The sequence below is a fragment of the Misgurnus anguillicaudatus genome, chromosome 20 (genome assembly GCF_027580225.2).
Source record: "Misgurnus anguillicaudatus chromosome 20, ASM2758022v2, whole genome shotgun sequence".
In the NCBI taxonomy this organism is placed as follows: Eukaryota; Metazoa; Chordata; class Actinopteri; order Cypriniformes; family Cobitidae; genus Misgurnus; species Misgurnus anguillicaudatus.
This window is the reverse complement of record NC_073356.2, coordinates 19,019,229-19,042,286: the sequence shown is the minus strand read 5'-3', so window position 1 is coordinate 19,042,286 and position 23,058 is coordinate 19,019,229. Positions and strand designations below refer to the sequence as shown.

General features: G+C 37.1%; 3 protein-coding genes across 6 annotated transcripts in view; 1 reads left to right on the top strand and 2 right to left on the bottom strand.

Moving 5' to 3' along the window:
- dlgap3 (discs, large (Drosophila) homolog-associated protein 3) overlaps window positions 1–1,022 on the bottom strand; it is a 177,188-nt gene extending 176,166 nt beyond the window's left edge. The window contains exon 1 of the mRNA XM_055219804.2: window positions 882–1,022. The gene's annotated coding sequence lies outside the window, so the exon portion shown is untranslated. The remainder of the gene's footprint in view (window positions 1–881) is intronic.
- Window positions 1,023–7,062: 6,040 nt separating this feature from the next.
- Window positions 7,063–12,192, top strand: gja4 (gap junction protein alpha 4). 2 transcript variants are annotated; one of them, XM_073858251.1, is made up of 2 exons: window positions 7,063–7,192; window positions 10,501–12,192. In XM_073858251.1, exon 2 carries the CDS (start codon window positions 10,504–10,506, stop codon window positions 11,566–11,568), a length of 1,065 nt encoding a protein of 354 aa, XP_073714352.1. In that variant the 5' UTR covers window positions 7,063–7,192; window positions 10,501–10,503; the 3' UTR covers window positions 11,569–12,192. The 2 variants fall into 2 exon arrangements, with proteins under 2 accessions (XP_073714352.1, XP_073714351.1); XM_073858250.1 differs by having other exon boundaries at window positions 7,076–7,192; window positions 10,461–12,192.
- An 8,818-nt stretch (window positions 12,193–21,010) lies between these two features.
- smim12 (small integral membrane protein 12) lies at window positions 21,011–22,816 on the bottom strand. Of its 3 annotated transcripts, none has more exons than XM_073858248.1 (2): window positions 22,665–22,816; window positions 21,011–22,215 (listed from the first exon to the last, which is right to left on the bottom strand). In XM_073858248.1, exon 2 carries the CDS (start codon window positions 22,191–22,193, stop codon window positions 21,918–21,920), a length of 276 nt encoding a protein of 91 aa, XP_073714349.1. In that variant the 5' UTR covers window positions 22,194–22,215; window positions 22,665–22,816; the 3' UTR covers window positions 21,011–21,917. The 3 variants fall into 3 exon arrangements, with proteins under 3 accessions (XP_073714349.1, XP_073714350.1, XP_073714348.1); XM_073858249.1 differs by having other exon boundaries at window positions 22,623–22,726; XM_073858247.1 differs by lacking the exon at window positions 22,665–22,816 and adding an exon at window positions 22,541–22,612.
- Window positions 22,817–23,058: the final 242 nt, after the last annotated feature.

The window sequence follows — 23,058 nt, the reverse complement described above, 5'->3', positions numbered from 1 at the left end:
CTACTTTTTCAGTTTCTCCTTGCTTGGGCGGCGCACACTGAAACTACACATCAGAATGGAAAGCCAAAACATCAAGACATCAAACAAAAGTGAGATCAATGCAAATGATTGATGCATGACATTGGTGGACCTAATGCACAGTAAAGACTGTCCATCTTAAACTATCTCACCTAACCTGAAGAAAAAAACACTATCACATCTGCACAAAAAAAAACTCATTTCCGGTTTAACATCAAATTAGTTCATTAACACTGTAAAGTACGTGGCAGTGGTACAGTATTTAATGCAATAAACACATGTTCCTCACATAACCATGCAAGAAATCACAGCATTCGCCCAGTTTGCATACTGTACCCATGCACATGCGTACATTTGCGGGCTACACTACACAGTCTTTTAAGTGAGACCGCAAGCCAATAGCACAATAGTCTTTGCTTTGTTAGCCCACTAAAATCTGCAATTCTCCAACATCCACCTCGACGCGTAATGGTTTAACTGTGAGTGTGAAACCGCTTAGCGCATCCCTGTGCTGAAGCACGGTCACCAATAATTTATTCATTAACTTAAGTTGCTCCAAGGTCCAGAGGTCCCTGACGTTTTGATCAGCCCTCAAACTGCTCCGATTCGTCACGGGTCCACGGGTGTGTGCCCGGTTCCCTCCGTGACCAAACTTCTAAGTGCTGTCAAGTTCACATCTGCATAGATCTCTTATTCAACCCTGCCAATTAAACCTCTGGAAAATTACACCGACCGGTTCGTTCAGTACACACATGGTGACAGCTTCCAAGTCATGTTTGCATATAACCAATCAGTAGCAACAAAAGCACTAATTTACTAGCTCGTGCAATGCGTTAACAAACCCGCAACCAAATTATGCTTACCTTGCTTCTAAGTTTAACGGGTCAGTCGCGCATTTCCGTACTGGTAGTATTAATATTCCTCCGGGTTGATGATTAGGTTCGTGCTGACGGTCCGGTACTCGCCGCTGTTTGAGATGCTGACAGCAGCGCGCAGGATTCCCCTCCGTCCCAGCCGCGCGTTTCCATTGGTCTTGCTGCACCTCAGTTAGAGGAGGGGCGCAGAGATGCGCTCTTGCTACGACAACATGCACATGCATCCACAGCAAAACGTGTTTCCTATTAAATTAATATGTTTTCATTGTATGGTGTCTTATAAGTTAAACATGAAAATAGTCGCCATTAGCCTATGTATGGGCATGCAATGGAGGCTGTCTGGTACTGTTTAGTGCTTCCTTCAGCAAAATGAACCATATTATAGTAAAAGTGAAGAAACCATGCTTTTTCTTGCGAATTGATTATCATTTGTATTTACCACAGTTTAAATACATGTATTATTGCATTTACTACAATAAAACAAAACAATAAAAACATGGTTATACTAAACCAGTAAATGTTCGTATTTTCGTAATGGTTGAAACAAAGAAGTGGTATAGGAAAAGCCTTCCGAGTGCTTCTATCTCATGATTTTTCCAGATAAAAGCAAAATGCTAGTTTGACAAATGCAATACATGAAATGAACACAAGTCCTTTTATTCTCTATCTTACAAAAATTGAGAAAGAAAATGGGTTTAACCCTTTTAAGGGCTAAGAAAAACCAAGGTCAGTTTAAAAGCTTTAATGAATTGAATTACTGTTTCAACGTAATAACACGTACGCCTCAGACGCCCTTGAAAATACAAGAAAAAATGTCTGACTTACATTCACTCTAAACAGAATTGTATAAATACATTTTATAAGACCAAAGGATTAAGGAAATAAACCAGCGATTCTTTTAAGGTCAAAACTTCAATAATCTTGTCTTCTTTTATTTATTTTAGTCTATCTTGGTCATTCATTAAAACACCAAATGGGAATTACGCCGCTCAAAATTGTAATGTGGTAACATTAACACACTGGCTTATCCGTTTCATATTCAGAAGAAATGATTACAGCGTTTAACCATAATGCTGGTTATTTTCACAGCCTCTGGTGTCAATTCACAAACTCGCTGCAAATAAATGCAGCGAAACCTCGCAGACCTCCGCACACGTAATCAGGCCTACGGAAATATGACATCAATATGTAAGCAGTATAATAACATGCATGCCTATCCAAACGGAAGTCTAAACAATACGTCAACTGCCAAAATCCAATGGGAACAAAATTTTCAAGAAAAGTAAGATGTATAGGTGTGAATGTCTGTGTCTTGATTTAATCGTGTTCAGCACCTTGGCCAGCGACTCACAAGCTCCATCACAACAGCAAGTCCCATTGACTAACACTGACAACACGTTTACCATTACACTCCATTTTTGTCTTGTTTTCAGTACAAATATCAAAAAATTCTTAAATTAAGATGCATTTTCTTAATGAGCAAAATGACCTAAGAAAATAAGTCTAGTTTTTAGACACAAATATACAATTTAAGTGAATTTGTGCTTAAAACAAGCACATCTGCTAATGGGGTGAGAAAAAAATCTTGAAATAAGTCATTTTTTTAATTAAAGGTCACATTCTTTCTGATCCCATTTTTAAACCCTAGTTAGTGTGTAATGTTGCTATAATAGCATAAATAATACCTGTAAAATGATAAAGCTGAAAGTTCACTGCCAAGTGATATATTTTCTGTAACAGAATTCGCCTTTCAATACAGCGAACGGCCGGTTTGGACTACAGCCCTCTACTTCCTGCTTTAATGACGTCACTAGAACAGTTTGTTGGCTAACCTCCGCACACAGGAATACGTCAGTCGCCAGCTAAGCTAACAGCAAGCTAAGCTAACAGCAAGCTAAGCTGCTATCGAATCACAACCAGGGGGGCAGGGTTTCATATTATATTAAAGCTTGCCATTGATTAGCGGACCCCCACCTGGTGTTAGCATTCCATTGACTCCCATTCATTGTGGCCTCACTTTGACAGCGAATAACTTTACCATTAGAAGCAGTTTTTGTAAAAATAGGCTAACGATTGCGTCATAACCTTTGACTCCCTGTCGCACAGTAGAGAAATTACCATATGAACAGGAAGAGAAGCTCACAGGCAATCTTTTACTGTCTATGAGGCAATCGGGGGGGACGTGGAGGCATAAAGTCAAGGGAGAAGCCCATAGAAAGTCCATAAAAGCTAGGGACAAAATTGTTCAATGTTTTGAGGATTCGGTGGGTGATTCAGATTTCTCTTGGCACAGCTATTAGAATACTTAAAATTGTCAGACAGGTTGCTCACGTCACATCTATCATCAAGCTTAGTTTGAGTCTGCGCAGTACGCTCGACCCCCAGGAAGTGCGTGCTTCTAATTGACTTTACTTGTCTCCATTAAATCCAATGGGGTTGCTGTGTCCATTTTTTTTACTGTCTATGATCACAATACAATAAACAAGCTACACAATCAGAACTCGATACATATTTCTAAAGGAGGGACTTCATATAACAAGGAAGACATCAGCCTGTTTTGAGGACAGTGAAAACAGGGCTATACAAATAAGTAAATTGTGTGAAAAATACTGCGTTTTTTACACGTGAAACATGAACACAATGTCCACTGTAAATACAATCAAAGCTTTAAAAACACAGAAAGAAAGGGACCTTTAAACACTTAAAGGTGCTCTAAGCGAATTCACGCGTTTTAGACCATAAAACATTTTTTGTTACATACAGCAAACATCTCCTCACTATCTGCTTGCTGCCTGTAAACTGTAAAAAAATGCGATCTCAGACAGCCCAGGCTCCACAAACTGCAATAAAAACAAAGTGGCCAAACCTACAAACAGAAATCATAACAAAGTGTTCCAGCCAATAACCGAAAAGAAGGATTTGGAGGTGGGGATTGGGCGCTTTCATGAAAGCACGGGAGGGAAGGGGAGGAGTTAGCTACTCTCCGTTTGTTTGAAAACAGTTCAAATATTAACAAAAGTAACGTCACACAGATTCGCTTAGAGCGCCTTTAATTTAAGAAAAAAGTCTCACCCCATTGGCAGATTTTTTTTTCTTTTTGCTTGTTTTAAGCATAAATTCACTTAAATTTTATATTTTTTGTCTAAAATATTTTTTTTTCAAGAAAATCTTGATTTAAATTTTTTTTAAAACTTGATTTAAAAAATACATCTTGATTTAAAACATTTTAGATATTTGTACTATAACAAGACAAAAATACAACATATAAAGTCATTTTTTGCAGTGTTACTTCTCACTTATGACAACACTGTACTGTTGTCATGCTTAATAGTGATTGGTTTATCAAACATCTGGGTTACAGATGAAAACTGAACTGTAATTGACGAGTCTCTGTATCTTTGCCTCCATCTGTCTATATTTGGGTATACAGCTGTTCAAACGTCACTTCGCTGCCTCTCATGCAACTGACTTTTCCTCAAGGAAATGCAAATCTAGGGTGATTTAGAGAGCCCATACATCAACTTGAAATTTGAGTACAGTACCTAATGCATGCATTGAAAAAATCTAAAGTACCTGCTTAGCATTTTAAGTATTTTACCAACCCAGCTGATTCAAACAGTCAGCTGAGTGTCACATAGTAGATTGCTCAGATGTCCCTATAATCCAAAAGTCTAGCTTTGCATCATACGCATTTACAGTATATCTTGCAATACTAAACAACAGTATATGATTACAGTATATCCCATTTCCCAAACTTTAATAAGCATCTTTGGAATATGAATCTCTGATGTAAGTTTCAGCAACAGTGATAAACAATGCTCAGACTCAATGCAACTGCATACGTATCATTAATGCATTCATTTCGTTGCAGGTCACATGAGACTCAACACTACTACAATGGACTATAATTGTCGATTACAGGTTTATATGGATGAAAGTCGTCAGCGCAAAACATCTGGTGGAAGGTAATTGCAGGACATAGCAAATTATCATTTAGAGAAATAAATTTAACCCTGGAGAACCCACTGGTCAAATTTGGCCAATGTTAATTGATGCTAAGATAAAGGTTCTTGGGTTCTCCAGGGTTAAATGTGTGTGATATTACCTTCTAGGCCAGGGTTTGTATAATATGAAAAACACATGGAAAGAAGTCATAGGCACATAATTATAGAAGTTAGGTTTACTGTGTACCATTACATAGCTGAGCGATCCCTGGCACACTGTATGACTGTAGTCGATGCTCTGTGTCAGCAGAAACAGCGATTGAAACTACGATTTTGAAATCTGACATTGGGTCTTCAATTATTTTAAGAGCGGCGTATGTGCTGTGTCGTGTACCAGACTGGTGGTGATGGTGATCTGTGTGTTCACCATCCGTGCTCACAACATTTATACCAGAGTTATGCTCAAAGCTATTCATGATTCATAAACATGATTATATTTCCACATTGTGCACATTTCATACAATCATAAATGACATATGGGACAGGCAATGATTGAGGGCAATGATATTTACCCAACCAATCACGGGGCTTTGTGATGCACAACAGGACGCATCTCCATCACACAGTCTATGCTGACAATCACAAGATGGAACAAAACACAAATCAAATTTCCAGTGAGGTTTGTGTCATATCACAGCTAAAGGTCACCTCTGAATTTAGTTTTTGGTCACAGTCTCCACCTCGCATGTGTACTCTGAATCAGCGAACATGAAGCAAGTGATAGTTATTGACCAATCCCGGATGTGTGCCCCCACACAGCTGTCTCCTCTCTATCGCCAGGCCTAAATGTTTCTCTGAAAAGATGGCACAAACATATAATAATGCTGCGACTACCCTTATAAAGTGTTCCCTATGACAATATTGAGGTGTGATATACTAAATGCAAAATCGTGTGATGAATAACATATTTCAGTAATGGTTGAGTTTTAAACCATGGCATCTCCACCCCCCGTTGGCCAGGGTGATTCACTATCAACTTAAGCAGCTTTTTGAAATGCTTTCTTACCCGTAACCTGCCTCCAGATTAAACGCTGGTCTTTATGTCTGTAACCTATCAGCATATTGACAGTTTTAATGGCGCAGCACTGATTGGAGTGGTCGCTGGAAAACTGCTTGTGGTCTCTGCAGTGCTGAGTAAAAGGAAAAGATGACCCTGGGAAATAAACACTAAGGTTGTTCAATAAAATAAATACTCGGGACGTTTTTTGGGCTTATCTAAAATTAAGCATTAATACTTTAAAACTTGGTGTCTCCTGTATGGTCTGTTTTAACTGTAGCCAACTAACATGTTATCAAAATTCAGTAAACAAAGGCTGAGGATGAAAAGCATTGTAAATATGAATATTTCATATGCGCATGAATTATTAATATTACTCCTCTAAAATTTCACATGCGGGCTCACGACAGGCTTGGTTTAAATAAAATAATCACTTTAAACAGATATTTTCCCAGTTGTATAAACTTATGTATTTAGATGAGAAAAATATTTTAAAAATACAGATCACAGCCCTTTGAGGCATGCAGGCAACCTGAGTCAATAAATACGCTTTTCTTTGAATGCCAAATTTTACAAAGTATTTGCTAAAATAAGCCTGAGAGTAGCAATATGTATGTCTGTGAATTAATGTAGCACACTTTCATAACGCATTTTTTTTCCTCATTGGCCATAGTCAGGGATGGCTGGAGTACCAGGTAATGCTAAAATGTAGTTGGTCTTCTTTACAATTCTCACAGTCCTTTTGTCATTACATCACTAGTCTATATCGCCATCCAGTGGTGATTATGAAGAATACACAGATCTTCATCTAGAGAGGTTGTGTTACATCCTAGGACCCAAAGGGAGGTAAAGTTGAGTATACACACACACACACATAGTACACATCAATAAGATTGGAAAAAATGTGATATTAATAGTTATAAATAAAAATAAAGATGTAATTTGATTCAGACTGCACATGGGAGGAGATTGTACCCCCACACTAATAATACTTATTATTTTAAACCATGTAAGCAAAAATATTATTTACCACCCAAAGTATGCGTCTTCAAACACTGCACTTTAGCCCATGACCAGATTGGCCTTTCCAAAGTGAAGGGAATCTATTTTTGAACCCGTCCGTTCCTTTTCCTGCACGAGTTCCTGTGGGAGGGCCACTAAAAAGCATGGGAAAGTTTCCTTTCCCTCATTCGTTTCTTTTTCTGATTAAGAGCCTCAACGGCAAGTGCTTGTAAGAGTCTCAGTGGCAGAATCTCCTCACACGGATAGTAAAGATAAACATTACGCAGGGCTTACAGGTAAGCTTATGTCTTATAAATCATCTTTCCTGTAGAGTTTGATCTGTTATATAATAACCTAACACAACTGACTATATACTGTATATATAACCAAGTTTCTGAACTAACATTAACATTTGATAGTAGTTTTGAATAATAGCAACATTTTACATATATCCAAATAGTCATTTTGTTAATAATTGAATGTACAAAAACTATTGGACTGTTATATAGTACATTTATAAAGGACCTTTAGTTATTATTTTGCTATTTTTATTTAAAAACCAAACATTTAAGCTGAAGAAAGACAAAAAGGCAGAGAGAGAGAAAAATTCTGAGAATTCATATTTCTCTGTTATATAAGCCATCTAAAGGCTTCTGATTTTCCCCTGGGGCCAAACAATGCAAAAACTTTATCTGTTTAAGATCTTCCTCGTGGCCAGGGGGCAAAATATTGAAATAACACATTTTTACTATTATTATTTAGGTTTAAACAGTTATGTAATGTTTGAATGAATCGACCACATAAACAAACCAGGTCTGCTGAAAGAAGAAAACAAGAAAATAAACGAATAAACAGATAAGAGCAGTCTGGGAATGAACAGTGTATGTGGTGTTTACACAAACGCGAGTCATTTCGAGCTGGAACGCTTTGCTGAGTCCCATGAGTCTTCAAAAAGAAGACACAGATGCTTTCTCTTCAGAAGTTCATGCTTGAAAACTGATTATAACACTTTCTGTCTGTGATAATTTAATTTCTAATGACAGGTCATTGCCGGGATTCATGATCCATTCTCCATAGCATTCTTTTGAGGGTCATTTAGTCTCTATTTCTTGTTGGAGTTAACTCTGACAGTAATTTCAAATAATTTATGTATAAAGTTGTATATTAGGCTACAATCGATAAATTAAGTTTGTCAGTAAAACAAAACCTTGATTTATTTGTTAATATATGAAATATATTACTGATTAACCTTATACATTGTTCCAATTCACTACCCTTTCGTGTTGTTGGCCAAAAATGGCCACTAAATTAAAAGGCTGTAAAAATGTATCAGATTAATATTGTTTTTCAATTTTTTTTGCATAAATCTGTTAATCAACCTCAGTACTGATCAAAACTACCAAATGTTTCCAAAAAGTTCATGATTTTAACTCTTTAATTGCCAAGTTCATAAGTGATGCCACTGATTTAAAGGGGACATATTATGAAAATCTGACTTTTTCCATGTTTAACTGCTATAATTGTGTCCCCGGTGCTTCTATCAAACCTAGAAAATGTGAAAAAGATCAACCCAGTAACTTAGTTTTGGTAAACCATTATCTGCAAGCATGTGAAAAAAAGTTCATTGTAATTTGGCTCCTATTGTGATGTCAGAATAGGATAATACCGCCCCCTTTATCTGCACTATCCAACCACAGCACAGCCATTTAGTACAGAGAGAAAGAGAGAGAAAGAAAATCATTCAAGGCACAATTGAGTTTCAATTGCAACAAACCACCATCGTGGTGATCAGTGTTTGCACTTCATCCGCTCATTTGCATTTTAAATGACACACCCAAAACGGCACACTTTTGCTCAGACCTAGATTTAGATTTAGTTTACATCTTTAAAAAAATCTCATAATATGGGAAAAAAAACACAAAATGCCTGATTTTCAATATAAAAAGTGATTGTGGACTGGATTTTTTCACCTTTTTCACAGTCTTGGGCATGCCAAAGATTAGTAAAACCATTAGCTTTGATGCATTTTTAGTTTTTGTGCAGCATCAGATTTAAATTCCCCCCCCTCATTTATGGTTTGTGGCCATTTTTGCACCATTGACTTCCATTATAACAACATTTATTTATTGCAAAGCAATGACACCTTATAATCATGCATTCTTGATTCTTTGTGGTTTTTCCTTTTGCAAAGAGGTAAAATTTGTCAGTTTTACTATTGAACACCATGTGGTACCATTAACCCTTTAGTAGCAAGTGCAAAAAACAGAGCTTAATTTCTAGGGCCTCATTTATAAAATGCTGCGTAAAAACCATCCTACATTTGATCTTACGATCATTTAACAAAATGCGTACGTGTGATTTATAAACCGAACGTACCCCTTTCAAATCTATAAATCGCAAATGAACTTGAACTTGTGCGCGCAGCCAAGCAGTTTCAGATCTCCGCCTTTAAACGATGTGTAATTAAAGGCAGAGTGCACAATGTTTGAAAGCCAATGTTGATATTTGAAATCACCTAAACAAACACGCCCCCACCCCAATAGAATCTGGACCTTCTTTTAAAAGACCCGCCCCACACATACGCAACCCGGCAAGGATGTCGGTTAGTAGACACGCTCCTTACTGCTGATTGGCTATAAGTGTGTTTTGGTAGTCGGCCCGTCTCCTTTTCCAAAGCGTTTTTCAAACATTGTGCACTCCGCCTTTAATGTCAGACATACAAAAGAGCGCTTGTCAATGTTTAAACCCAATTTCAAACAGCAAGAATGGCTTATATTTCCAAAAACCTGCAGCAATCGGACAAGCAAAAGTGTGTACGTCTGCTCAGACCCTGACGTAGCGCTAAGCACTTTTCCACAACAAAGACAGTTTTTATAAATATGAACTTTGCCGTGGATTTTTGCCTACGCACACTTTACGATCAAATCTGTGCATACGCACGCTTTATAAATGAGGGCCCTGGTTTGTACACAACACGTAAGGGTAGAATATGTGCCCACGGTATATTGTTAAGTTTTTGGGAAAAAAAATCTTAAAATATGTGTAAATATATGATTTGTCAGAAAAAAATCATTCAATTTGCTGAAACACGGAGAAAGTTGTGGCCAAATTAAGACTAAAAAATAACAAAACACATTAGGGTTAAGTTTATTTTTAAATGTAACAAATGGATAATTTGTGGAAACTGTAATGTGCAAATCTTCTCTTTCAATCTTTTGAAATGAAAAAAAGAGACTATAAATTACCCATAACAATTGTGCAATTTGACTCATAAATAGAAAACAGCCTACGTATGTTACCAGATGCAACCTGCTTTAGTTATTGGAGGACAAAAGTTACAAACAGAATCAACCTGTTCCCTATTAAATCTTTGAACCTGTGACTTTATTTTTTTGTGGTGGTCTTACTCATGATGTTTACAATTTAGAGGAAAAAAACATGTTTTGCAATATTGATGAACACTGTGTACCTTCCGCTCAGTATAATGTTGCTGTTTTCTGTCATGCTTACTTACAGTAGGGATGTTTGCCCAGATCCCACAATAAAAATTGTCTCTTCCTACAGATGTTCATTTTGTGTATACTTCTTGTTTCTGCCGGTGTAGAGGATGTCCAGAGCTGACTGGGGTTTTCTGGAGCACCTGCTGGAAGGGGGTCAGGAGTATTCGACAGGCATTGGGCGTGTGTGGCTAACCGTGCTCTTCCTCTTCCGAATGCTTGTGCTGGGCACGGCGGTGGAATCTGCATGGGACGACGAACAGTCTGGCTTCCTTTGCAATACCAAACAGCCCGGCTGTATGTCCGTCTGTTATGACAAGGCGTTCCCCATCTCCCACTTCCGGTACTTTGTTATGCAAGTCATCTTCGTCTCGACGCCAACTATTTTCTATTTCGGCTACGTGGCCCTCAAGGCTGCAGATAAGAGAAAGCAAGAAGAGAAAGTAGAAGAGGGCAGAAGACAAAGATATCGAAAAACCAATGAGCGTACCCTGGAGGCCATAAAAGAGGAAGATGAAGAAGATGAAAACAAAGCATCGGAAAAGAGAAGTAGAGCTCCAGAACCTCCAAAGCTAAAAGGACGGCTGTTGTGTGCTTACGCTGCCAGCATAGCCCTGAAAGTTATTCTAGAAATCGGCTTCATTGTAGGTCTGTGGTTCCTGTATGGATTTGTAGTCGAGCCGAAGTACAAGTGCACGAGGTCTCCATGTCCTCACACAGTCGACTGCTTTGTCTCACGGCCCACCGAAAAAACTATATTCACCGTGTACACGCAAGTGATCGCCATGATCTCGGCTCTGCTCAATGTCATTGAGCTTTTTCACCTGCTTCGGTTAGCGGTAACTTACCGCCTAGAGAAGCAATATCAATGCCAGGAGGACATTAGTAAACGTATTGATAGGAATCCATCTCGATCTGTACAAGCTAAAGTTCAGTTAGCAACATTTAAAGAGAGGGATCATCTCTTTCTACCCATAACCAATGATAGGTACCATGCATCAGGGTTAAAATGGGACAACAGAGAAGCACACTCAATGGAGGACATGCTCCCTAGCTACCTACACTGCATAAACAATGAGAAACCAGCTACGCACAAAAGCCCCCCAACAAACCATTTTCACAAAAAACACAATAAGACTGACAACAATGACAGACTCGCCAAACATTACGTTTAAAGAACAGAACAATGAGAACCAAGGATCAAATTTTGGGGAGGAACAGTACAGTGAAAGTCAGCCACATGTATATAACTGTAAGTGGTTTACTGTACATTAGAGAGGCATTTCCTTTGTTTGGATAAACAGGGAAATGAGCAGTGGGATGGACTGTCTTCCGTGATGAGTGACTAGATACAAGGTCTCTCAAGCAGTGATTAAATCAAAGAATCTCAAGTCGAGAAATATTTAAAGCTGAAAGAAACGAGCACAACGGCTATTAATAAACGCCAAACCGAAGGGTGCTTTAAAGTCAAGTACTGCACTGCAGGTCACTTTGCATAAAAGCGTCAGCCAAATGCATAAATGCAAATGTTTAATACGGTACAGCTTGGGTAATTAATACCTTACTGTATTTCAGATCAAAGTGAATTATGTGAAAGTGAACTAAATGTAATATTTAATGTATTTAAAATCAATTCATATTGTTTATCTTTTTCATATTTATCTACTTTTATTAAAAATGTTTTATTAATCTATTACAACACTTTGTTGGTGTAATCTAATGATCTTCATATTTAAACAACACTCTTAAAAATAAAGGTGCTTTACCATGCCATAGAAGAGCCATTTTTGTCTGAACGGTTTTATATAAAACCTTTATCACCCAAAGAACCTTTCTGTTGCACAAAATGTTCATTGTACACTGTAAAAAAAGATTTGTTGGTTCAACTTAAAAAAATAAGTTACCTGGTTACCTTCAAATTTTGAGTTAAATGAACTTAGCAAATATTAGTTGACTTAAAAAAATCATTGTTGTATCAACTAATATTTGAAGAGTTTGGTTCCAAAACATAATAAACGCCATTTAAAAAAACATTTTTACCGCCAAAATCAGTATTGTATCAGGTCAGTATTAAAAAGTAAATTCTGAAATTTTACGCAAAATGCAATATCCACTGTGTTATTCTGTCATCTTTTCTCCCTTTTTCCCAATACGCGATAAACGGCACTAATATTTTGTGACGGGGAATAGGCAAGGTAAGGCAAGTTTATTTGTATAGCACATTTCATTCAAAGTGCTTTACATAGAAATGAGGAAACAATATATAAAAGAGAAAAAAGAAAATGTAAAAATAATAGATACACAATAAAATCACAATAAAAACAAAGATACATGAGAATTTAAAAAAACAATTAAAGAAAATAAACGTAACCATTAACACTGAATAATTTACGTGAGGGGCACTCGGGAGACAGAAAAATGACGGCAGTTAATTGTTCTCCCGACAGCTTCAAGCTTCTGTCATGCTAACACATTGATCTTATGAAAAACTTTCCATTATTTTACTCAAAGCCAACGAAAATCGAACAGGACCAAAACATTTTACAGCTGATCGCTGTCAAAAAAGTTGAGAGATGAAGTCCCAAGTATAACAGCAGCAGTGACAGTGTTATTAATATGACAAAGTAAGCATATATTGATTCAATAGATTTATAGTATTTTGAAAAAAAAACTTGAATTCATGGTCATGGATTTATTGCATTTTGTGGAAAAAAAATATTCAGTTTTTATAATAAATCTTTTAAAATCGATTTATCTTTGAAAATTTATGTTATAACCTAAAGATGCTATGTGAAAGTTTGTAACAGAAAATAGTGGTTTTCATCTTGTCACTTTATTGGTATAGAAAACACATTTTTACCCAAATTAATCAAAATTGATTTATTGCGTTTTGGAACTAAACTCTTCATTTTTAAGTTATATTAACTCAAAATGTTTATGGAAACCAGGTGACTTAGTTTTTTAAGTTGAACTATCTTTAGATTGTAAAAATGTAAAAAATAGAAATATTTTAAGAACCTTGCTGAATGCTTATTCAAAGAATCAAAAATTGTTTGATGGCATTGGTATAATAAAGCAATAAGCCCCAAGAAGCAGTGGGTTACCAGTGCATTTTATAACAGCTAAGGGCCGTTGTTAGCTGTTATAAAATGCACTGTAACCACACTGCTTCGCGGGGGTTATTGCGTTTATGATCAAATATGCTTGGAAGCATGCTTAACTCTTTCCCCGTTGTTTTTTTTTTAAGTTGCAACCCAGTTTTAGTTTAATGCCTTGCAGAAAAATTTTCTTCTTTAAATAAACATAAAATATCAAATGAAAGAACAGACCATCCGCTTATAAACACAAACAAACAAAAAAACCCTGTTTCATCCTACCTTCATTTGTTCTCTTATCACCTCTCAAATTTTTAGCTAAAAGCGGAGATAAAAAATTTTTTGTGAAGAACTTTTGTAAGAGATCAGATTCAGAGCCTGATCAAAACACGCTGTTTTTAGTGTTGAGTGAATGCGTCAGTGTTTAAGTTGGGTAAAATCGCCACCCAGTGGATAATAGCGGACGTATGAACTTGAGTTATAAACTCCTCAGACAACGTTTTCTCTTTATCGACGAGATGACTCAAAATGTTTTATTGACATTTATCTTGATATCGCCATTAATTGTGCAATTGTAGACAAATTAAAAATATGATTAAAGACTGGTGTTTATTTTCATAAATCAGTACGCAGCAACAGTGGCGCAGTGATACTCCTGTAATGCGGTCTGAACCGTGGGTTTACCGGGGTATTTTATCACGGCTTAGAATGCGTTTCAACCAATCAGAATGTAGAACCAGAACTGCCCGTTTTATAAAGAACCTTTAAAGCACCATGATTTCTATGAGGGAACTATCACACTATTTTGTTATACAAATAGGAAATTAATATTGATATGCTTTAAATCATATTTAGAACAGCAGATACATGAAGCAGTTGTTCTTTATAAATTACATGATACACACTGGAAAGTTTTTTTTTAATGCTAAAATTAATTAAAAAAAATGGAGATACTGTTTTAACTCTAAAATTATCAAACTGTCAATTCAGCCATCCTACAGTATGTAACTTAGGCCTTGTTGCATTTCTTTTATCGTGTCCACAGAAGTCATTTCCAGCAATGTTTGAGCTTTTTCCACAATGATTAGAAAGTATATGTATAGCAAGAAAAGATGAGAATTTACAGTAAGGTTCGGTACAGACATGCGAATTTCAGTGAACTTAGTAATCAAATCAAAACAATATGGTAAAAATTACATTTCAGCAAAGCACTCAACAAGTGCTTTTTTCATCAAATGGTATGTTGCTAATGGCGATCATGTTTTTATTATGGGGTGTTATCTGCACTGCTGGGCTCCAGTTTATGAAAGATTAATGAGTCTTTTGCTTGTGGGGTTGCCAACCATAACCTGTCTTTGCTCAATGGATAGTTCCCTCTATCGCAGTTGGCCGGCAAAAACCGTTAGCCTGTCATCTCGTTCCAATACAAAGCTTATGAGGTGCTACACAAGATGTGTGGGTCAGTCAACAGCTGGTGAGGGTTGACCCTTTTAGTTTCCTTCAGTTAACAAGCAAAGAGAAAGACAAAGAAAGAAAGACCTGCCCGGTGCACTATCAAACTCTCTCTCTTTATGTGTGCTGGCAAAGCCGTTTTACAGTGAAAACAAAGTTTGGTGTGGAAAACACCTACAAAAGCTTAATCACGGCCTGAAATTGTAAATCTGTGTTGCATTGCCAACTATGCTTTAATGTGCACACCCAGGCATTAAACAAAGGCAGACGAATGTGTGCCATTTTAAATCCATAATAACAAAAAAGTCCTGCACGCTTGCTCTCTTCGAGTCATTACTTTGCTAGATACATTTTTACAGGACAAGTTTTTTTTTTTATTGGACAAAGGTCATTCTATTTGTGAAACCCAGCAGGGACACTGCCAGCTTGCTTGCCCTTAGGTGATTTGCACAAAGTAGCACCAATGAAAACGAGCTGTCACTCTTGCGGGCCTTCGTCTGCATCCTGATATTGTTTTGCCGACCACTGGTGCATTCTATTTTATGCTTAATACCATGTATCTCTCATACAGGCAACAGTGGACATTAAAACATGGGAATTCTACATACCTTTAATATATGAAGAAGCATCTTGGGATTGGGCTGTTTGTTGCCTTCGAATGGCCGGTCAACCTGCTTCCTGTGGAGGATTATGCCTGAGTGCCAATGTTTTTCCTGTAGGGGATATAAAGGCTGGAGCACCACATGTGCAAATGTATGTGCTTTAAAACGGTCAAATTTATACTTCCTGTCAGCTGATATGAAAGCCATAACAAGAAGTCACACACAATCCCACAGCGGGAAAATAAAGGCCTAAAAATAACAAGGATGTTTAGTCTATACTCAATAACGCACATTACAAAATGAGTGAGTCTGAGTTTCTATACTATGTTATAAAATTAAAGTGACTTGACTTAAAGGGACACCACTTTTTTTGAAAATATGCCCATTTTCCAGCTCCCCTAGAGTTAAACATTTGATTTTTACCGTTTTGGAATCAATTCAGCTGATCTCTGGGTCTGGCGGTAGCACTTTTAGCATAGCTTAGCATAATACATTGAATCTGATTAGACCATTAGCTTTGCGCTAAAAAATAACCAAAGAGTTTCTATGTTTTTTCTATTTAAAACTTGACTCTTCTGTAGTTACATCATGTACTAAAACCGACGGAAAATTAAAAGTTGTGATTTTCTAGGCCGATATGGCTAGGAACTATACTCTCATTCTGGCGTAAGAATCAAGGACTTTGCTGCTGTAACATGGCTGCAGCAGAGGCAATGATATTCCGCAGCATCCGAAAATAGTCCCCTTGTTAACTTTCAATATTAGTCTTTTAACTCTAGGGGAGCTGGAAAATTAGCATATTTTCAAAAAAAGTGGAGTATGCCTTTAATGTTACTTAGCTGAATATTTGTCACAACCTTCAAAACTGCAGTCTATAGGCTTACAAACATAAATGCACTCCCATCAAATGATCAAACAGATGGTTAAATAAATAAATTAGGTAACCAGGAAAAGCGCTAATAGGACTTCCTTTATTTCGCCATTGGTCACTCCAGGGACGGGCTAACGTGGTTGTTCACTCTTACAATGGTCCAGTGACGGGCATTGTTACATTGTTTTTGGTCAAATCCCACTTGCGGCTGTTTCAGGAAGTCCTGACCAACTCCCGAAACCTTGAATTACATGAAATGACAATACTATGAGTGCCGCATGCAAAACTTACAGTCAAGGAGGCAATCGGTAGATAAAAAATTTTATCCGATCTCCCAAAGTTCTGTGGCATAGTCACGGAATATTTTGCTAATTTATCTGTGTCATTGTCACGGATCTCCGCATTTTTCTGTGTCTGTACCACAGTCTTTGTGGTACGGACAGTGTCAGTTTCACATAATGTTTATTCGTAATGGTTTTTCGTATTTTTAAACCATTTTCGCGTGGGTTTCGGGTTAGATTTGGCGTTTGGGTTAGTATGTCACTTTAACTATTGGTTTATACCTTTTTTCAGGATTTTTAAACAATCGTCGCCTGACGTTAGGGTTTGAGTTGGGTTTGGATGTCATTTTATGTAAGAGAAAGTCATTCTAACCCCAAACCCAAGCGAAAATGGTAAGAAAATAAGAAAAACAATTGATTAACCAATACGTGAAACTGACACGGAAAAGAAAGTCCGTGGTACGGACACGGAAACATGCGAAGATCCGTGACAATGACACGGATAAATGAGCAAAATATTCAGTGACTATAACACGGAAATTTGTGAGATCAACTGAAACTGAAGTAATAACCAATGTATGTTAACCCCTACTTGGAATGTGACCTTGCATTTAACCCATCCACTTAGTAGTGAACACACACACCGGCAGTTGTGACTCGTGAACACACGCACACACACACAAACACGGAGCAGTGGGCAGCTATTAGTGCAGCACCTGGGGAGCACTGGAGGACAGGTCATAGATATGTACACTAGATGTCGCCTTGGCTACGGCAGTCCATTGGACTGAATGCGTCAAAAAGAGCCGCCATCTTGAAACAGGGGAACCCCGCATCACATCATTGTAGGCAATGGTGTAACGGAAATAAAATCACCATAAATCGTAATGAACGCGGTTTTCTTGGCTTTCTTTTGGTTCGTTTCAACAGTCAGACATGTATTTAGCATTTAGTACTGGAAAAAATACAAGTTTTGATTTTATGAAAATTTACTTTTTTTTAACTGTAATGCATAGTGCTAGTAGCCCTTTCATCCATGCGCAGCATAAAAGTCCGGCATCGTTCATGAATTTGAAGTACAGGCGGAGATAGCAGCTTTACCTAGATACTTTCTATGACAAGACCCCTGTTCCAAGATGGCGGCGGTTTTGACGCATGCTCAGAGCCCCAAGGCGACATCTAGAGTATATATCTATGGGGACAGGTGGCTTGCTTAAGGACACCTCAGTGAGACTCAAACCGGCAACTCTTGATTTACAAGCCAACTCTCTAACCATTAGTCCACCACGACTACCCCATATTATAGCATAACTAAAGCAAAACTAATGGTGGATGTTGGCCTACAGCTCCACTACTTATAAAAAAGACAAACCGAGATGAGTTTGGACATGGTCATATACAGGGCAGCGGTGACTCATTGTGCATCAGCATCTTTAACCTTTAAACGGTGACTCACAGCGTGGTTTCTCAGAAGCAATGCTTATTAATATGAAACTGCTGATGAAGATCAATGCTTGATGCCTCATACACAAAATAATCAGGCAATTATTATTGTTATTCTGTGATATCTCATACAAAAAATCACCAGCATTACATTCACCCCCTTCACATTTTACATTTAAATTTCTCAGAAGGCGCCTTGAAATCTGCCATCTTTGCTAATGAGCGGCCAGTTCTGGAAGTTTCTGTAATAATGACCCTGCTTACCATAAATACTCTACTTAAGTATACCAAGGTTTTTAGAACTTAAAAATAACAAGAACATGTTTGAGATGCAGCAGATAAGTATTTGTTTGCATATGTGCCAAAAAGTAGTGTAACGTAGAGTAATTTATCTTGAATGGGACAATAGGCTATTGATAAGACTCTAGGGGCTCATTTTAAAGAATATGGAAGTCACTCTTGTAACTACAGTATCTTAAAAGGTTCAAAGAGGGACAGACTGAGCCGGTTGTGGGAACTGAACTGTGAAGCCCATGGGAAAGGGGAGGATTTTGAGCGTCTCTCCATTGTTTCTGTCGCTGATGGGAAACTCGCTAGTGAATAATTCTACAGTAATCATGCAGGAGCCTGTGCACATCCTGACTAAACAGGGTGGCCGGCGTCCTTTCTTTTTCCCATCACTCACGAACAATAAGCTTGTTTGCCCCCTGGGATAAAACAGCACCTTTAACCACCAAACCCACAGACGTGTACCTGGTCAAACTAAAACAATCTTTAAACCACATCCTCTCCAACACAGGATCTAACAGGCTTACAGGAGATATCTCATACAAATGCTATACTTTTATAGACAATGGTACTTTTTTTGTAAGGTTGCATTTTCTGTTACATCAAATACAAAACAATTTGATCTGAGTGGATGTTTCAAACAGTATGAATACATATGATGACAGTATATATGAATACTTTCATTGACCAAAAGAAATCTGGACATTATATCTGAACAGATGGACCTAAATTGTACTCTCCGGATTCAGTTTGCCTAATTATAGCTCACTTCTCTTTCACTGGTCAATTTTTGCCAAAAGCTCTGCTATGGAAGGATGTGGCAGATATTAATAACATCTGAATGACATCCTGGTGTACCAGCTACTGTTTACAATATGTCAACTATTTACAGACAATCTGTACCCACAGACCTCCAGTCATCTTTCATAATACTCCACGTTAATTTTTTATGTTTTTACCAGAGTGTAGTATTCATAACAAACTGATGACAAAATGAAAACTATAATTTTGTCACCCATATGTTGTTCCCAAACTTCACTTTCCTCCAAGAAACACAAAAGACATAACATTAGACACTGTAATTAAAAGGTGACTGAAGCTGTCAGTCTGTAACATCTAACAAAATAATATCTTACAGGTAAAAATACAGCATAAAGGAAAGTAAATGATAAAACTTTAATATTGTTTAAAGGGATTGTTCACCCATAAATGAAAATTCTGTCATCATTTTTTCACTCTCATGTTGTTACCAACCTGTATACATTTCTTTGTTCTGATGATCACAAAGGAAGATATTTTGAGAAATGTTTGTAACCAAACCATTCGTGGACCCATTTACTTCCATAATAGGAAAAATAATACTATGGTAGTAAATAGGGTCCCCAAACAGTTTGGTTTCAAACTTTTTTCAAAATTTCTTGTGATCATCAAAACAACAGTATAAAGGTTTGTAACAACATGAGGGTAAGTAAATGATGACAGAATTTTCATTTTTGGGTGAACTATCCCTTTAACACATTTTAATTTCACAGATGTTCTTTCCAAACCCAGGACTAGAAGTTGGGCTTACTAGTATTGTCAACTTAGTTGTGAATGCGAAGTGGTTAAAATGTTTTCAGTTCAATTCTATTTATATAGCACTTTTTTAACAAATGTACATTGTTTAGGGGCCAACTTGAAGCCATTATTTCAGTTTCACGACTTAAATATTGCTTCAAATATAACATTTAAAAGAAAACTGTTTGTGTAGTCATGCCGATGGTGATTGGTATCAGCATTTATACACTTTGCTGATGTAAATCTAAATCAGCACTCAAAAATTTCCCTAGCTTGTTGGCAGCAGTGAAGCAAAACGTACGTTGAAAAAAAATGTAAAGGTTACCTCTATTAAAAACGCTTTGAGGAATGGTGAAGTCTCCTTTATGGTTTCTTTCAAGCTGTGTACTGCAAGAAAAATAATATGCTGCACACACACACACACACCAAAAAGAGATGCATCTGCTCTGAAAAGTTATAGTCAATGTGCAATGACCTCAAACAATGGACATTTAAGCCACACTTGATAAAAGCAATTAAATATAATTTTGTGCAGTGGGATTAATGTTGAAAATAAAACATGTGCATTAAAACATTTCACAAAAATAAAGTAAAAAGGCAGTAGCTAAGCAGAGTGCAGAAATGAGAAAAATGACTTTAAAGTTATCCTTTCATCCAGCCTGTGCAAACGACTACCATTTTTCTCCAAAACGACACACATTTGAGATAAAATGTTTTGTCACATTAACAAAGGATGTCTTGAATTTCATGAAAATGATAATAACTCCTTTTTTTTAACCAAAAATGCAGTTACTGCCTTTTTGTTTTGTAGGGCAGAATAGATGTGGATCAAAATTAATATCAAATATGTAATATTTGACAATATATTTTTACCAATTAGTATTATGGCTGCAATTATACGATTCACCTTTAAAATGAATAATTGCTGTAAATATGTATAATAATGTATACTGTAAGTTAATGATTAATGGCACAGTTAAGGCAATGCAACAAAATTCTAGTTAGAAAGAATTGTGTGCTAAACAAAGTAAGAGCAAACTATTTATTTAATTAAATGTGTTTTCATATAATTCCAATGCATTCAGTATTGCTTACCAAAGCACTACATTTACAATGCCCCCAGTAAAACAAGGCAACAATAAACTACTGTTGTTTTTCATTAGTTTGATACACTGTCAAAAATAAAGGTTTTCCAGTGATGCCATTTTTCTACCACAATGAACCTTTTGTGTAGTGGGGAGGTTCAACAGATACTACAGATTCTTCATTTTATTGTACAACCTCCCCAAAAACCTTTATTCTTAAGAATGCATTGATGGCCCACATACCTGACAAATAAATACTAATGCATCAAATGGCATAAACACATGAGGTAACATTATGCACCATTTACTGGGTTTGTTATTACTAATTAGCATAAAACGGCAATGAAGACATTTTCTGAATATTCAAAAACCCGAATCAACCCAAAATCAAACATCATAAGTTTTTGTGCCACTCAAACACCGTCATGCATGCACTTTTATTATCTATACAAAATCTTAACAACAGTGGTCTTTCTTTCAGCAAGAGTCTCATGAGCATCTGACAGGGACCACAAATGAAAAACTTAGAACTTAAGCATATAGTCATGTGTCTGTATGCCTGAAGCACAAAATGCATATCAAGTCGTCTTAATGAATCAATGTTACAAAGCGTCTCACAGCAGTCAAGATTTACCAGCTCACATTGTGTATATTGGAAAGACTCCACATAAGTGGCAGCTAAACGATGTGATATAAGCTTGGACATCAAATCCTACAAATTCAGTTTGTTTATATGATTCCCAAAACATCCGTGTCTGGTACCATGCAGTGAAACAAGATGATGAGTCCAACGTTGATTCAATTAGATTAAGCTGTAGTTCATCGTGTGGTAATCTTGCAGGACTTGACACTAACTCTTCTCCGGTCGATTTCTTTCCAGTACCGCTCTTGGGGTGAATTCCAGTTTGTCCTTTAGGCTGATGACCTGTGTGCTGTCCCGACCCGTCAATTCTTCTAATTTTCTGTCCTCTCGTTGCTCTGCGATACCTCTTTCTTCTCTTGGAGCATTAGGAGTACCTCTGATAAACCACTCAAGGTGGTACCCAACAGCTCCCACCACCAAGGCCACTGGGAAGGTCACATATGGCGCATATGAGCGCATGGCAGTCCAGATTACTGGCCACATGATTACAAACTCAGAAATACACCTGTAGAGACGAAACGTTTACCATATGGTAATTAAACAAACTGAATGTGTACATGTTTTATCATCACCGTTACGCAGGTCAAAATCAAAGGCTTGAAAACATTAGTGGATATGTATTTTCAAGCAATCAAATGTAATGACCATTTATTGTTAAATAAATATTTTGATAATGTATAAAGCGCTTTTTTCAAGAAAGTAAACATAACATCGTTTTAACATGTCTAACCACACGTGCTTATGAAACTTAACGAGTTAAGTTAACTGTTACAAGGGTACCGGAGTCAAAGCACGAGGGGTGAACTAGCATAATAAAAGCGCATTCGTACATAATAATTGTGAATCCAAAATTATCCGAAATTTCCACACTTAACAACATGCTGACGATACAAGGCATATTAAATCATTTACCGTATATATCTTTGAATCTGTTTATAAAAACTTGTGACGTACCTCCAGGCGACTCCACTTCCTACCTCATTGCGTCACTCTACCTCATCAGCAATCTGATTGGTTATGTCTTAACGTCAGTATGACGTTAACACGTTGTCTAAAATAGCGTTCTTAACGGAAGCTGTATAGTCAGAGCAACGCTGACACCCAGCGTCCAATGCCGAAACATACCATTACAAACCGACTGAAAGAAGTGTTTACGATTGAGGTATTACATCAAAGTACCGCGAGAGCGACTCAAGAACATTGCTTTTAAATAGCTCTCGCGGTACTTGATGTCATGAACCGACCAATCTGCGCAGCGTCGCACGAAGACGTACAACCTCAAAGTCTTCAGGAACATTTGCTACTGGTACTTCTGTACTAAACTTTAATATTTTGTTAAAACATTAGA

Bases quoted from the DNA above. Each gene is read 5' to 3' on its own strand.
- gja4 (XM_073858251.1), top strand. From the start codon at position 10,504: ATGTCCAGAGCTGACTGGGGTTTTCTGGAGCACCTGCTGGAAGGGGGT.
- smim12 (XM_073858247.1), bottom strand. From the start codon at position 22,608: ATGCCTTGTATCGTCAGCATGTTGTTAAGTGTGGAAATTTCGGATAAT. The intron at 22,216-22,540 runs GTACGAATGCGC...TCGTCTCTACAG, and splicing joins TTTGGATTCACAATTATTAT to GTGTATTTCTGAGTTTGTAA.